This window comes from Cricetulus griseus, chromosome 2 (genome assembly GCF_003668045.3).
Source record: "Cricetulus griseus strain 17A/GY chromosome 2, alternate assembly CriGri-PICRH-1.0, whole genome shotgun sequence".
NCBI classification, from domain to species: Eukaryota; Metazoa; Chordata; class Mammalia; order Rodentia; family Cricetidae; genus Cricetulus; species Cricetulus griseus.
Genome location: NC_048595.1, coordinates 353,093,583 through 353,109,184, shown reverse-complemented (window position 1 = coordinate 353,109,184; position 15,602 = coordinate 353,093,583). Strand labels below are relative to the sequence as shown.

Genomic DNA, 15,602 nt, shown 5'->3' with positions numbered 1-15,602 from the left:
CTGATGTGTTCATTTCACAATTTACAAAGGTTTGCCTCATGTGCTGGTTGGTGCCCTTGTACATTTATATCAGTATAATATTTCTATCACTGATTTTATTGCAATTTGCATGATTTTCTATTAATTTCCCAATTATCCTCATCATACAGTAACAGCCTGAAAGAACAGATTAAAATTTAATTCAACAAAACATATGTTTTGTTCATTTTAACTAAATGAAACATAATCAAATTTCCTTGTCTACTTTATTATTTTGGTCAATTATAGAGCAAAATTAAATATAGAATTTGAATGCATAATAAATAAATATCAACATTATGATAATTTTGTTTGTGGGATTAAAGATTGACACTATTAACATAAAATTACACACTGAAATTGTAAGGTGTTTATATTTATTAGCATTCTCTTCACTTCACTATTCTTTTTTTCATTTGAATTTGATAAATTCTGATTAAATTTTTCTGTGCCTTAGACCTCATTTAGTTTGTGTGTGTTGCTTAGAAATTCTTCTTGGACTGTTATATTGTGAAAATTTGGGATTTTTGATATTTCTTGTTCATGTCTTTCCCAAAGCATTATATTAGAGAAAAAACATAACTTTCTTAATATAATAATTGTGTAGTTTTCTTGTTACGTATAAGTTGTATCCGAAAGATCCCAATGTCTTTCACTTTGCAATTAGCATTTTTTTCATATCTGTATTTACTTATATAAGCCAGACAATTTCACAGGAACCCTATGATATTGTCTTCTGCTTCAAAATATACCATATTATACAAGCCATTTTTCTAACATATTGGTCTGTCGACCTTGCTTTGAAATCATACGTAGTGATACTTAAATATGCATCCCTATTTCAGCATTACAGAATTCTATAAACAATTTTTCTGGACTATGCTCAATTATACAACAAGCTGGCCTGTAAATATGATATGCTTTTCATGTATTGAATATTTTAATAATATTCCTCCTTGACCTTGGAATACACTCTTTTCATAAATTCTTTAAATTCCTCTGTGACATGCTCGAGAATTTCCTGTCAAATGCTCATTCTACACAAATATTTCCCTGATTGTCCCATTGAGATGTACTTACTATTTTCTACTGGTAAAAATGATGAATTCAAGAACTGTCTTACTTTTAGAATTAAATTTTACCTTATAGATGCATGCACCTGTTTGCCATTGTGTGTTTTTGCATATTTGAGAAGTGTGGTGATACATATTTTAATTTCTAACTTTTTGGCATCAACCAAGATGTCAGTATGTCTATATGCTTATATTAATACACTCGTGTGTATTATATATGTGTGTGTGTGTGTGTGTGTGTGTGTGTGTGTGTGTGTGTGTGTGTAATGTAATATATTGAAGAATATAATATAGCTACTACTATGATTGTCATAGACTGTGGAGACAAAAATCAGAACATATATTTTTTGGGATGCAAAGTATTTTATTTTTCAAACTTCTAAAGTTTGAACACAAGAGAGCCTGGCTTAGATGAGTTTCCAAACTGAATGCGCATGCTTGAAGCTCATTTTCTTGCTGACAAACAGTTCCTAACACCCTAGGCGGGCGCCTATGTTCTGATCTGTGAATGGTAAGCTGACCATCGTCTGCTGGTAACATCCCTCTTTTCCTTGATAAGGGCTTTACAAACATTAGGCATTGTTCTAGTCTTACACAGCCAGTGTTGTTCCGAATGTCTCCTGGGAGGCATACACCATGTACAGAAATACATCTTCATCTTTCTCACTTTCGTACACTTCAGAGATGGGCATGGACAGACTCACCATGCTGTACGGATTCACAATGAGGAAGAAAGCTTTATTGGCGTTAAACTGTAGGCGCCTTCTCATAATCTTGATGAGCTCACTCATGTTCACATGATCGGGGACAAGGAACTTGGTTTTGTCCAGGACAGGCAGTTGCTTCTCACCCTTACATCGCTCAGTTATCACTGGGATCTTGGTGGGGTGCTGCTCCCGGATGAGCCAGACATCTTCCATTCTTTGTTCAAAACTGCAGTGCTGCTTGAAGGTCTTCTCAGACGGCATGGTGTGGGGGTCAGGAGTCTGAGGCTCTAGCTCCCGCGACGGACACTTCCCTTGTGTCTCCTTAGCTGAACATATCATATTTTACTCGGGATAACTTAAGAGAACATCCAGTTCTCTTTTGTGACAAGTTATTTTTCTTCTTCTGTGTGACTGAGTGATAACATATTTTGTTTTTTTTCTCCATTCAAAAGTCCCAATCAAGCCAGGCGTTGGTGGTGCATGCCTTTAATGCCAGAACTCGGGAGGCAGAGGCAGACGGATCTCTGTGAGTTTGAGGCCAGCCTGTTCTCCAGATAGAGTGCCAGGATAGGCTCCAAAGCTACATAGAGAAACCGTGTCTCGAAAAACCAAAAAAAAAAAAAAAAAAAAAAAAAAGGCCTAATCTATTAATTTGAATTTAAAAAACCACATTATTTCACTCATACTTAAAATTTAAAAGATGATCATCTAGAATTTGATGAAGCACAATAGTTGTAAGAAATTTGAGAAAGTTGTGAAAATGGGGAAAATAGGAACTTTTTTATGTTTTAGTTGGCCATGAGTTTGACTTGGAAGACTCAGAAATGAATACCATGAGTTTTAAATTTTCCTAGGCTAAATAATAACAGTTTGTCTCAGAAAACAGTGAACAAACAATACTGACACGATTTGAAGTCTATCTAATGCCTCATGTATGAATTAAGAATGTCAAAATGACCTGGGTGTTGGTAGTATATGCCTTTAATTCCAGCACTCAGTAGGCAGAGGTGGGCAGATCTCTGTGAGCTTGAGGCCAGCCTGGTCTACAGAGCAAGTGCAAGGATAGGCTCCAAAGCTACACAGAGAAACCCAGTCTCAAAAAAAAAAAAAAAAAATGACAAAATGCCAAGACACTCCATCTGTTTCTCTATTTTTAAATTCAAACAATATATACTCATAAAATACCTGGATTCATTTCGTATATAATTTTAATTATCTAGTCATTTTACTTGATATTAAAGTAATGGAAATCATTATGCTTTTGAAGCTTATTAATGGGTGGAATCCCCATATAGTTACCTCTGTTTGTAGATGATATATAACATAACTGTAATAGGGAATAGTTTTGTAAAGAAAACACTTTGACTTCCTGTAGCACCAAGTACCATGCTTTATCCTATATTAGCTGTATTTCTGAGCCAGCATTGCTAATTTTTTTCTTGGATGTGTCCATAATAGTAATTTTTATCTAAAATACTTTTATAAACTGAATTGTTCAAGCTATTAAAGTTTTTCACACGTAAGAATTAAAGAGAAAAAAAGAAAGGAAGGAAAGAAGGAAGGAAGGCAGGCAGGAAGAAGGAAGGTAGGATGGAAGGCAGAAAGAAGGAAGGAAGGATGGATGGTAGGATGGAAGGCAGGAAGAAGGAAGGAAGGAAATAAGAAATGGAGAAAATGAAAGAGGGAAGAAGGAAGGAAGGAGGGAACAAAAGAGTGGAGGAAGGAAGAAAAGATAATTAAAAGCTTACATTGATGGAAAAAGTACAAGAAAATATGGCTATAAACTAGAGAACCAAAGGCATTATATGTTTCTCTTTTAATTTTCTATTCCTTGTAGTAACAGTGTAAGGTGAAAAATATTCCACATTATAAATCATGACTTTAATGAATTATTTAACACATTTGAACCACAGAAATTGTGTGCTATTAACATAGATGGCATGGTATTTTGAAATATGTACACCTAATGGATTGCTAAATAGAGCTAATTACCATGCATTAAAGTGTGATGGTTTCTAATTTCCTTTCATAATATTTGACTGTTAGACTTTTATGGATCATGAATTGAAACCTTTACAGAAATGAAACATACTTCGATTATTAGAAGTTGAAACAACCCTGTAAAAATCAGAAAAAGAATAAAACATTTGAGTAGAGAACTAGTACATATTTTCTTAAATAAACACATGAACAATCACACTTAAATAAGAGGAAAAATATTCTGCATTTCAGTTCATTTAAAACTGATCAGGCAAGTACCTCCAAAATGATTAGATCCTGCTCACTCTAAAACCATGAATGGAACAACCCAACCTTAGTATTCTTTTTCTATGGAACACAGAATTATCCTTGCAAGCACATCAGAAAATGAAAAAGTAGTAACTGGTGTTAAATAAATGTTATACTCAAAGCAAAACTGGATGAAGCCTGAGTGAGAAACATCATTTTCTAGAAGGGAAACAGTAATAGAGAAGAAATAGGTGAGAATCAATCCATTATCCCAGAAAGTAAAGCAATTCTCACCTATTGTCAATCTACAATGAGATAAACATCAGAATTCAAGGATGTTCATAATAATATCGTCACAAATACCAAATATCTAAAAATGGTTCAACAAATGCACATGCTAAGATGAGTCATAATATCCACATATTACAATTATATATTATAAAAGGGTGGTAGCATATGCTTAAGATTATATCTTATCCCATGTTTTATGCATTTAAATTAATTTTTAGTTAACAAACTATCAAGGCAATACACTAACAGGTTGTTAAAATGCAGTTTTAGTTCAATTTAATAGTATACGTATCATTAAACAATTAAAGACTCATCTATTTACTGTGCTGTATTTTGATAGTGTTCTGACAAATAAAGGTTACTTGTAGTCAGAAGGTGGAGCTAGCCACTATCCAACCAAAATTAACCACAGGATTTTTGGAAGACTGAGGACAGATAGAACAGGAAGTATTCAGGTAGGGCCCTTTTGGAGGAAGGAACAGAGCAGGTAGGAGAAGACTTGTTGCTTATCTGCCTCTCTGACCCTTCAGGTTCTTACCCTGATATCTGACTCCTGAATTTTTATTGGTAAAGAATAATTAGATTAATGCTTTACCTATATTCATACCATTAAGTATTACTTCCTTTAAAATTTAGGGACATTTTTAATCCATAATATTTGGAGGTGTTTTTACTTGTTGCAGCATTAATAGATGACATGGTATATTTTATTATTTTATTTTCTCTTTTACTATTATCCTTTAGAAGCCTGTGTTGTTTTCTAATGAGGAACAGAATGAGAGTGGATCTAGTTGGGACAAGAGAAGGGGAGGAACTGGGACGAATAGAGGGGGGGACCATAATCATGATACATCATGAGAGAGAAAAAATATGCCATGGTATTAATTGTCTTCAAAAACATTTGCATAAATGTTTAACACATAGCTGACATACTTTTGGGGAATCGAGGTGGGTTGTCATTGACGTCAGTGAGGGTGATATTGACAATTGTTGTTCCAGCTAGGCCACCGAGTTGTCCTCCCATGTCCTTCGCTTGAATGAGGACCTGGTACTGCTCTTTGACTTCTCTGTCCATGTTTGGCAATGCTGTTCTAATAACACCTTTGGGGGAAAGTGATAACAGAGAATCAGTATCACAAGCAGAATTCTTCCCCTGGCCCAAATAGACTGAAATAGAAGAAACAGAATAGAGTTATGCCTAGATTTTTTAGCAATAAAAGTTAAGTAAAATTTAATATCAAAATTAAAATAAACTAACTACCCTAAAGTTGAAATGTAACTGGTTTTTTGTTTGTTAGGTTTTCTTTTTTTTTTTTTTTTTTTTTGGATTTTCACAGCCACATCTTAAAATGTAGCTATGAGGAAAACAAGAAAATGACAGTGTACCTCAAAATCATCTCTCCCCAAGTAAATTAAAGGATCCGATTTATAAATTCAAGTCTATGATAAGAAGAAGAAATTGTTAAAACCTTTACATTAATTTATAGGCATGGAAAAATTTAAGGAAATAAAGTGAGTTGAATATATAATTCCAAAGACTATTATAATCTCCGTTCTTTAATGTTTACAATAAAAAATCTACTTAATTTAAATATACATAAAATATGTTATTTACATAATATTTCTATTTTTTATCTTTCTGGAGTTTTCCCAATTATTTTAATTGAAGATTTTCACCCCTCCCACTCCCTTAGCTATCATCAGATATTATTTTTGTGGTGCTTCTGAGACTCCTTCTATCAAGGTAATCCAGTGTCCAGGATAGTATCTTATTTTTAAAATTCACTCAGTATGTGATTGAATAAATGAATGACTGGGTGAGTGAAATTGAGCTTGCAGTTTTGAATCTTATATCACATATAAGTATTTCCATTTGACTGTTATTTCTCTTCTTGTATCCAGGTAGAGGTACTACTTTATATTTTTATTTATTCATGGCAAAAAAATGTGAGACTTTCAGAATCATTTGGAAGATGAATTATAAATTTTATACCAATTCTGATAGCTAGTCAAGAGTTGTAACAGGTATAGATTGAAGAACCTTTACTTTCAGCACACTTGACTTCAATGATGGCATGGCATAACTTAAATAAAGAAGCATGTATGAGTAATAAAATGTCAGCCATCAATATAGTATATAGCATTCAAATCGGTGTCCCAGCATACACCCATATATCTGTACTTGCTACCATCTACTTACCCCTTGCTATATTTTTGCTAATGCATATTGAACTGCAATCTGATATTTCGTCTGGCACTTGGCAGGAAATAGTTACAGAAAAGACATCCATCATTTTTGGTCCTAATGCCTTATTCATGAATTGGTACTGACACCATTTTGATCCAATCTGTCTCCTCTTCAGCACAGGCTTCTGATTCTTTATTTTCAATGTTTCTAAAACTAAGACTTTTAAGCTCTGCATCTCAGTGTTATTGTCTTACATGCCTTACACTATGTGGCAGCTATATGATGGTCAGTGTTCACATTTTCTAGATAAATCCTTGGTTTTGATATTTGTAATTTGCTGTCTCATCGTATTATTTACTGTGTATGACTTTTACTCAGTTCACAATATAAACAGTCCTCAATTTTCAATGTATGTATAGTTCTTACTCTACATCATTTATATCCCTACATTATTCATCTCCCAGGATGAAAACTTTACATAGCGGATAGAAAAGAAAAGAATGTGGAAAAAAAGAAGGGGCTGGGGCATGGGAATGAGGAGAAAGAAAGAAAACAAAAGAGATACGGAATATTATTTCTGGCCTTACTCATTCCATGGCTTACTTCCTTTTATTAATAAAGCTATATCTTGGGTTCATTCTAGACTAATATATTTATAATGACCACATTGTTGTTAATATATTTAAAAAAGTTATTTCAGTTATTGGTTATAGACATAATCAGATTGTATATTACACATAGATACTTATTAAAACAATAATTAGGTACTGTGCAGGTGGCTCAGGGGGAAAAGCATTTTCCATTAACTTGTCATAGGATTTGGCTCCCAGGTATTTACAGAACTGCTGGGTGAGTTTGATAGACCATGTGTAATCCCATATATACAGAGAACACTGGTTTCACAGATCTGCTGAATAAGTGAACTTTTCATTCACTTTAGAGATCCTACCTCCACACATAATTCAGAGAGGAATAGAGAAGTCATACCATGTAGACATCTAGGTTCCACATGCATACAAACAAACACATGTGGTCATATCACACACAATTATAGCATATACAGTTGCTAAATTAGTGAAAGTATTTAAATCTAGCACAGATCATTTATTCTATTTACTGTATAGTACATTCAATAATTTCAAACTGAAATTGTGATGAGACACTTAAAATTTTATTAAATAAATGCTTGTAACACAGCATGTGTGAAAATGTCAGAGGATAACCCACAGGAATCTGTTCTGATTATCTACTTTTACCTTGTGCATTCTGGAGACAAAATGATACAATTCAAGTTCTTAGGGTAGGCCTGACAGCAAGCACCCTTAGCACTAAGGCCATTTTGCTAGCATTTTCCCATTTAGTTTACAAGGATCAACTATATTCTTCTATGTATATGTATGTGCAATTGAAAATGAGACTGAAACTTTTCTTTCTAAAACTCAGTTTAATCATTGGTAGCCTTTTTACTCATTTAGAAAAATCAATTCTTTTTTTTCTACATAACAGCTCTATCACTCCCCAGATACATGTACACCTCACACCAGAAATACTTGTTTTTTACTTTAATTTATTTTCTTCATTTATTTTATGCATGTATATATGTGTGTGTGTGAAAGCACGTGGATATGCATGCATGTGTATGAAAGACACAGCTTGTGTTTGGGAGTTAGAAAACAACTTTTGGAGTTAGTTTTCTCCTTCCACCCTTTGTTCTTTAGGGATTGAACTATAATGTAACAACAAAGGTCCATAATTGCTGAGCTAACTCACTCACTCAATATTTTTCTTTCAAGACTAAACACTTCATGACCATTCTGCTGATGTTTGTATCTCCTCACTTGTTGCAGGATCCCAAAGGTTGTCCCTTGTGGGTGGGGGAAAGTAGACATAATTCCAACAACACATGCATCGGAATCAAGTTGAAACAACAAGCTCAGTTTAATTCTAGGAAGAGGTAAGCCTTCTATATCACTCAAGCCTGAAATCCACTGAACTGGCATATACTGAGATTATGTGGTCGCTGTCCATAGGTTTGAGTCATCTCTCATCCCACTTGGCTGTTGTTATCAAGACCCTCTGGTTTCATGAAATATCTACTCTGCATGCTCTTACTATTTATTAGTCTAGGCCAGATGTCAAGGGATATTTATTGCAAGTGCTCTAGGCCAACTGTCAGGCCTATTGAGGCTTAGTTATCTCACATTCATTCTATTAACAAGTTTATCAATTTATTCAGAGTATGTGTTTGCATGCATTGGTGTGTAGATTCCTTTGTGTAGTGGTGTTCATAAATATCAGTTTGTGTGTATGGGGTGGGCAGAGTGCCACCTTGAGTGTTTTTCCCAGGAGTTACCTTTCAAATTTCTTGAGACATGTCTTCTCTCCAGGACCTATATATTTCTGACAGCTCAGAAAGCCCAAGGAGCTGCAATCCAGCTTAGGGATAACCACTGTACTTGGCATTGTATGTATGATATGGATATCAAACTCAGGTCCTTAGGCTTGAGCAGAGAGAACTTCCTAAGTGTTTTGTTCACTCAGGCCCTGCATACCATCATTTCTAAAACTCAGACCTTTGTGAATTCTTGAGTTCTCTTGAAATCTGAAGTTGGAGGATTGAAGCATATAATATTCTATTTTGTATCCATGGTCATACAATGTTACTGCACATGTTGCAAAACAAAGAACACAGTATGTGGCTTTCTTTTAATGGTTGGGTATTTTCTTTCACAAATATTTGCTTCTTAATAGAAATTTACTTCCTTTGATTTCCTTGCACTTGAATGCTCACAATAAATAATGTCTTAATTTTTCGTTGTAGTTCATTTCAGTCATATATACATACATATATGTGTGTTGTGTGTGTGTGTGTGTGTGTGTATATGTATATAATAATGACTACTTTGTATAGGTAAAACTTTAATTTTGTCATTGAAGGGAGAAATTATTGTTTACCTTACCAGTATTTACTTACATATCTGAGTTCTGAAAGATTGAATTTTGAACTTAAACCAAGGCAATATTCAAGTCATAAAGCATCATAAAGACTCATATAATATTTAAAGCATTGCATCAACTCATAAAATGTCGCCATTATTGAAAATTTAGTATATGACCTTAAGGACTTAAGGAATTTTAAGCCTGAAAGCTGCCTTATAAATATCAATGTTTGTACTTGCAGATAAATGCTACTTTCATCCCTAAGAAACTCTTCTTTTGTTGCTTTTTTTGTTTTCTTTATTAATTTATTTTATTTTTTTATATTCCAATTCCAGTTCTTGTCTTACAAGGAAGGACAGTAAATGTGGAGGATGAATGTTCCTTAATATTGTCATATCAAGCAATACTTGAGTACTTATCTATAAATAAAGCAACTGCATGATCTCTGAAGTTCAGTCCATACCACTGAGGACAGACTCACAAAGATTTTTGAGTCAGAAGATCAGGGAAAATGCTTGAAATGTTATTTCCAGGGTATGACACAGCTTTTGCAATCTTGGACTCCTAGCAAATGGTCTTACGAACACTGGGCCTACATAAGACTTATAGTGTTACCAGATACTTTCATCAGGGATATACATGGGACCCTGTCCTGCCACACCCTGCTTTGCTGAACTGTTGACTAATGGAAGATTTGGGGGAATTATTGTCTTCAGTTTTTTGTTTTTGGTTTTTTTTGTTTTGTTTTTGCATTCCATGGAGTCCACTATGCTCCAATAGATTATTTCAAAACCACAGCTACAGAGATGACTCTCACTGATTGACTGACTGAATTACTGACTAAATTGCAAAAGAAAATGAAGACATGAGTGTGGCAAAGATGTGTATGGAGGGAGGAGAGTTGACTGGATGGGAGAGAGATAACAAAGGATATAGTGTGAAAGCAAACACTGCTGATTTTGTACATGCACACAATTGCCAAAATCAAATTTAATAAAGGTATAAAAAAGAATAAAGATGAGAAATGGTATGGAGATAAGCTTTATTTTGGACACAGGCTTGAGATTTTCACTACTAAATGTACAGGGATATATTCAAGAGTTCAAGTTTCTTGAGAATTTCTCCACAACTGGGCAATATTTAACAGAATTCTCAATATGAATTCTGAGGTTGGCAGGATTGCATAGTTTAAAGTATAAATAGTAGACAAGGAGGAATCCAACTAGATCATCCAGTCACAAACTTACTAATTATAATGATTTCAATAAATCAGCCAAAGAGAAAAATTATAAGGGACACATTTTTTAAATCACAAATATCTTAAAATATTTGACAAAAGAGTTATGGAGACTGTGATAATATAATGACATAAAGAATTTTAATACTGATAAATTGCACATGACATGGTTATCATGGTAAATTTTACATTATGTATTTTTACCATGATGAAAAGGAAGATTTTAAATTAAATAAATGATATTGAAACAAAATGCCATTTGCCTTTCTCAAGTGGCAACTGCTTCACTTGAGAAAAATAACTCACCACATGGTAGACAATCAATCTATAGTTGTCTAAATAGGTTAGTTGTGCAGGAAAAAATAAATATATTAAAAGAGTTTTACACAGAAATTAAGATGCAAGAGTCAATTATTCATATTATTTATTTTCCCTGATTTGAAGATTGTTGTCATGAGTATGGAGACATGGCCTCCTGATTTCATGTAGTAGATTAAATTTAATATTATTGTGCATTTTTCTAGACAATAGCTTTTCTTTTCATATTTTGAAATGGTACATGCATGGTGGCTTGTTTTAACTGATGGAGATTGTCCTTCTCTATGATGTTAATATACATTTCTCTTATTGGTTGTTGAAAAATCACTGATTGGTCAGTAGTCAGGCAGAAAGTGTAGGCAGGGTTACCAGACAAGGAGAATTATGGGGAGAGGACCAGAGAGAGAACCACTGGGGAAACACCATGTAGCTACTAGAAATAAGATGCTGGGCATTCTCTCTGATACACCCAGACCACATGTAAGTTCTTAAATTAATTGAAATGGTTGAAAATTAAGAGACAGCTAGCCAATAAGAAGCCTGAGCCATCGGCCAAACAGTTCAAAATTAATATAAGCCTCTGTGTATTTATTTGTGACTAAATGGCTGTGGGACCTGGCAGAACAGAAAAGAGATTCTAGTTCAGGAATTATTCCCATTAGGCTTGTGTATAGACATGCCTATGGTGCTTTGCCTTAACTACTAACTGACCCAGCTTACTATGGGTAGCTCCATGCCATATGGCATGCCAGGAATTTTATACAAGCAAAGAAAGCTAGGGGAGCATCAGTGGAAAGAAAGGAAGAAGTGATATATGCCTCTTTTCTCTCTTGTTTTTGTTTTTTGTTGTTTTTCGAGACAGGGTTACTCTGTGGATTTGGAGGCTGTTCTGGAATGAGATCTTGTAGACCAGGTTCATCTCAAACTCAAAGAGATCTGCCTGCCTCTGCCTCCCGAGTGCTGGGATTAAAGGTGTGCACCACCGCTGCCTGGCTATCTGTTCTCTCTTTGAGAATGTGGATGTCATACTTTAAAGGCCTGTTTTGGCTGAACACAGCAATGGACTATAATCTGGAAATGTAAAACAAATAAATCCTCTTAAGTTGGGTCTGGTCAAGGTATTTTGTCCAGAAACAGATGTTAAACTAAAACAAATTGTAAATATAACATTTTGCTGTCACACAAACATTAAATATGAGATGTAACTATATGATATTTTAAAAATTCACCTACATTTTTACTTCAAAATACCACTGAGTAGTACTTAGTGGTATAAATTACTTCTTGGTTAAAGCAAATAAGTTGGAAATGAAAGAAATTTTATGAGAATTATAGTTTTGTTGGTTTATTTCACAGGCTGACTTGTTTAACCTTAATGTCTATTTATATTTTTTTTTATCTTTTAAGTTTTCTCTAATCCTCTGAGAAAGTAGACTTAGGAATGCATATCAGACAGCAATATCAATACTAAAATCATTTACATATTCCCATTTCAACTGAATAAATAACGAGTATATTTATATATTTCTAAATATTTAGGCCCCAAAAGTTTTTATGATGCTCTTCCGTTAATATTATTTTAAATGGTCCCTACATTCAAACAATAAAATTTTAGATAGTAATGGTTTTCATGTATTTTATTTAATAACAGCAAACTGAATCATAAAAGAAAGTTACATAGCTGGAACAAATGGAGATTATTTCTGAGAAGCTACAATTATCCTTGATTTCTGATTTTCTCTTATCTACCACAAGGTGATAAATTTGACAAAAAGGCTTCTTAATGGTTTTTGTGCATGAAGAACTAGTTTTCATTGTATTAATGAAGTGCCTCAACACCCACTCTTTTCCTGTCTAGTGGTCTGAGGCATTGTTACAGCAAGACTTCTGTCTCCACTGAAAATCAATGGTTCTGAAATCTATTATGTAGCTGATGCCAGAAGAGGCTCACCTTTACCTTGAAAGAAAAAGCTTCATTTAAAATTATGAATACAAGATTACACAGCCACAAAACACCTACAGTTTCAACTGCAAAATAATACTTTTCATATACATTAGAATTTATCTACTATTCATATTAACCATGTAAAGTAGAGGTTTCAGATTTCACTTACATAATTTTATGTGTGGTTTTATTTTGGAAAGCCATCATTTTAGCTTATTTAATGTAATAAAATTAATATTTTTCTATATTTTTTAGTCAGATCTATCTTTAGTCAGATCTATCTTGCCTACAATGATTCTTTCCTTACTAAGATGTCAGTCTTTCTTGGAAATAGATTCTGAGATTGTGAAAGTCACCCACTCTTTAGAATTCATCACCACAACTCTGAGTTTGTGGACTCTCTTACCCCCCCAACCATTACCCACACCCAGTTTGCTTTTGCTTCTCTTTGTGTCTCTACAGGGTGTTCCTTAGGGAGTAAAAGAAGTTAAGAAACAGATAGCACCAAGGCTTTCATTTATGGTCACGGTTTTCATTAAAGTAAAGTTGAATGAGCTCTATAAATCTATAAGAAGATAGAGCACATGATTCCATGAGAAAACAGGGAAGCTTCACAAAAGTTTGCCTTATTGTCAAGCTGTATGTCATCCCTCTTGTTCTATTTCTGACAAACTAGACTGATGATGTACACAGAAACAGCTGACCTGAACAAGGGGGAGTTCTTAGCCCCCAGACTCATCACTGGGAAACTAGTATGGAACTAATTCCACGAATTTTCGTATCAGTGAGGAGGCCTTGGAAATCTATGGGGCCTCTTCTTTAGTTCAGTACTTATCCCTAGCCCATTTCACATAGAGGGATACTCCCTCAGCCTAGACACACAGGTTGGGCCTAGGCCCTATCCCAAATGATATGTCAGACTCTGATGACCCCCCACGGAAGGCCTCACTCTACCTAGGGAGCAGAAATAGTATGGGATAGGTAGGGTGTTAGTAGGGGGCAGGGGAGGAGGGGAGGGAGAGGGAACTAGGATTAATATGTAAAACAATCTTGTTTCTAATTTAAATTTTAAAAAATGGAGAAAAAAAAGAACTACTTGAATAACTTTCCAAATTATTTTGTCTACATATATGTGTGATTTTGTTCCCTAACTTAAATTTCAGCAAATTTTTTAAAACAATATTCCTGTATATCGTTCTCTACTTTCCCTTATATTTTTTGAATAAATAACTTGGAAACATTTTTCCACAGCACATAATCATTTAGACATTCAGCATTCTGGCCTTTAATTTCCATCACTCTGTCCAACTGAAAGAGAGAAACCCTTTCTAGATCTTCTTCAGCTCATGCATCTTTCTTGAGACATTTCCTAAAGTGCATTAATGAGAAGATTTACAGTTGAACTTGCTGTCAAGTGTGACAATGGTAGTTTAATCCCTGAGCAGTACTTTTCAGAGGAAGAAAACATACTTATTCCCATAAGTTTTTCACCACTTCCACACATACACTGTAATATGTACATACACACACACCCACACCCACACCCCCCCACACACACACAGAGCACAGCACACAAAGGAATTATACTATCATATATACTATCATAAAAATATTTTTTCTAAAAATTTATTCTTTGGGAATTACAAGTATTTAGAATTTATCAAAACATATTTTATGTGTGCATGAAATTCTCAAAGCAAATAAAATAAAATACAAGGAATTTATTTGAAGACAGAAATGTAAAGTTTTCATTTGAAAAAGGATGTTACCAGTGGGTGTGCCAAAGAGGATTTGAAAGAACCCAAGGCCTTTTACATTTAGAGTTGAGGAAAGGGAAGAGCACACTTAAATGGATGTCCAATGCCAAATGGTCAGCATGATATCATACATGCTAGTAACACTATTTGGACTATATTGATTATATTTAGGAATACATATATATTTATGCTACATGGGAAGATTTGACGGGAGAAAAAGTGAAGGGAGAAACATTTTAATTATAATCTCATAAATAAAGAACATTTGATATTAATTTGAATGTATTCTTTCTAGTGTGTTGAGAATTTTCACATTATACTAAGATAGCATATTTACTTTGAAATCTACTTTAACTTACAGTTAATAATTTATATAATAACTTCCATTCTGACATTACTTTTTAACTGGGGCATATGATGCGTTTTGTTCACTGGTCAGAGTGGCTGTCTCCATAATAAAAGGCAGCATTTAATATCAGATTGTCTCAAAGGGGAACTTCATCTGATTTAAATAGTACCAAAACCTGGGGCTGTGACTCAAGTGTAAATGCTTACTTACTAAATATAGGTCCTGGAACTGATCTCTCTCAACCTCAAAACAAAGAAATATCCAAACAAAAAACCAAAACAGAGAAGGGATGATAAAGAAAGGAAACATGAAATTGGCCATGTGTATACATTCAAGCCCTTATTATGCTACTTATATTGTGTCTAGTTTTGAAAAAAAAAACTAGCTATAATAGTTCAAAATAAAACAAACCTACCAAACAAAAATAAGCATAAAAAATAGTGTCTGCCTAAGAAGAACAATTCTAAAAGAATCAATATTCTTGGTACATCAAGTTCCCAAGTGCTTAGCTTCCCTCACTGCAAACATGTCTAGTATATTTCTCAAAATG

General features: G+C 34.0%; 2 protein-coding genes across 3 annotated transcripts in view; both read right to left on the bottom strand.

Moving 5' to 3' along the window:
- Cdh12 (cadherin 12) overlaps positions 1-15,602 on the bottom strand; it is a 265,746-nt gene that overhangs the window by 62,905 nt on the left and 187,239 nt on the right. For both annotated transcript variants that reach the window (XM_027400034.2, XM_035439151.1), the window contains one exon: positions 5,252-5,419. In XM_027400034.2, the coding sequence (XP_027255835.2) occupies positions 5,252-5,419 (168 nt within the window). The remainder of the gene's footprint in view (positions 1-5,251; positions 5,420-15,602) is intronic.
- On the bottom strand, positions 1,682-2,059 carry LOC100757238 (microtubule-associated proteins 1A/1B light chain 3B-like). The gene has a single exon (XM_035439152.1). It carries the CDS (start codon positions 2,057-2,059, stop codon positions 1,682-1,684), a length of 378 nt encoding a protein of 125 aa, XP_035295043.1.

What these genes read in the sequence shown, in the direction of transcription:
- LOC100757238 (XM_035439152.1), bottom strand. Translation starts at nt 2,059, where the DNA reads ATGCCGTCTGAGAAGACCTTCAAGCAGCACTGCAGTTTTGAACAAAGA.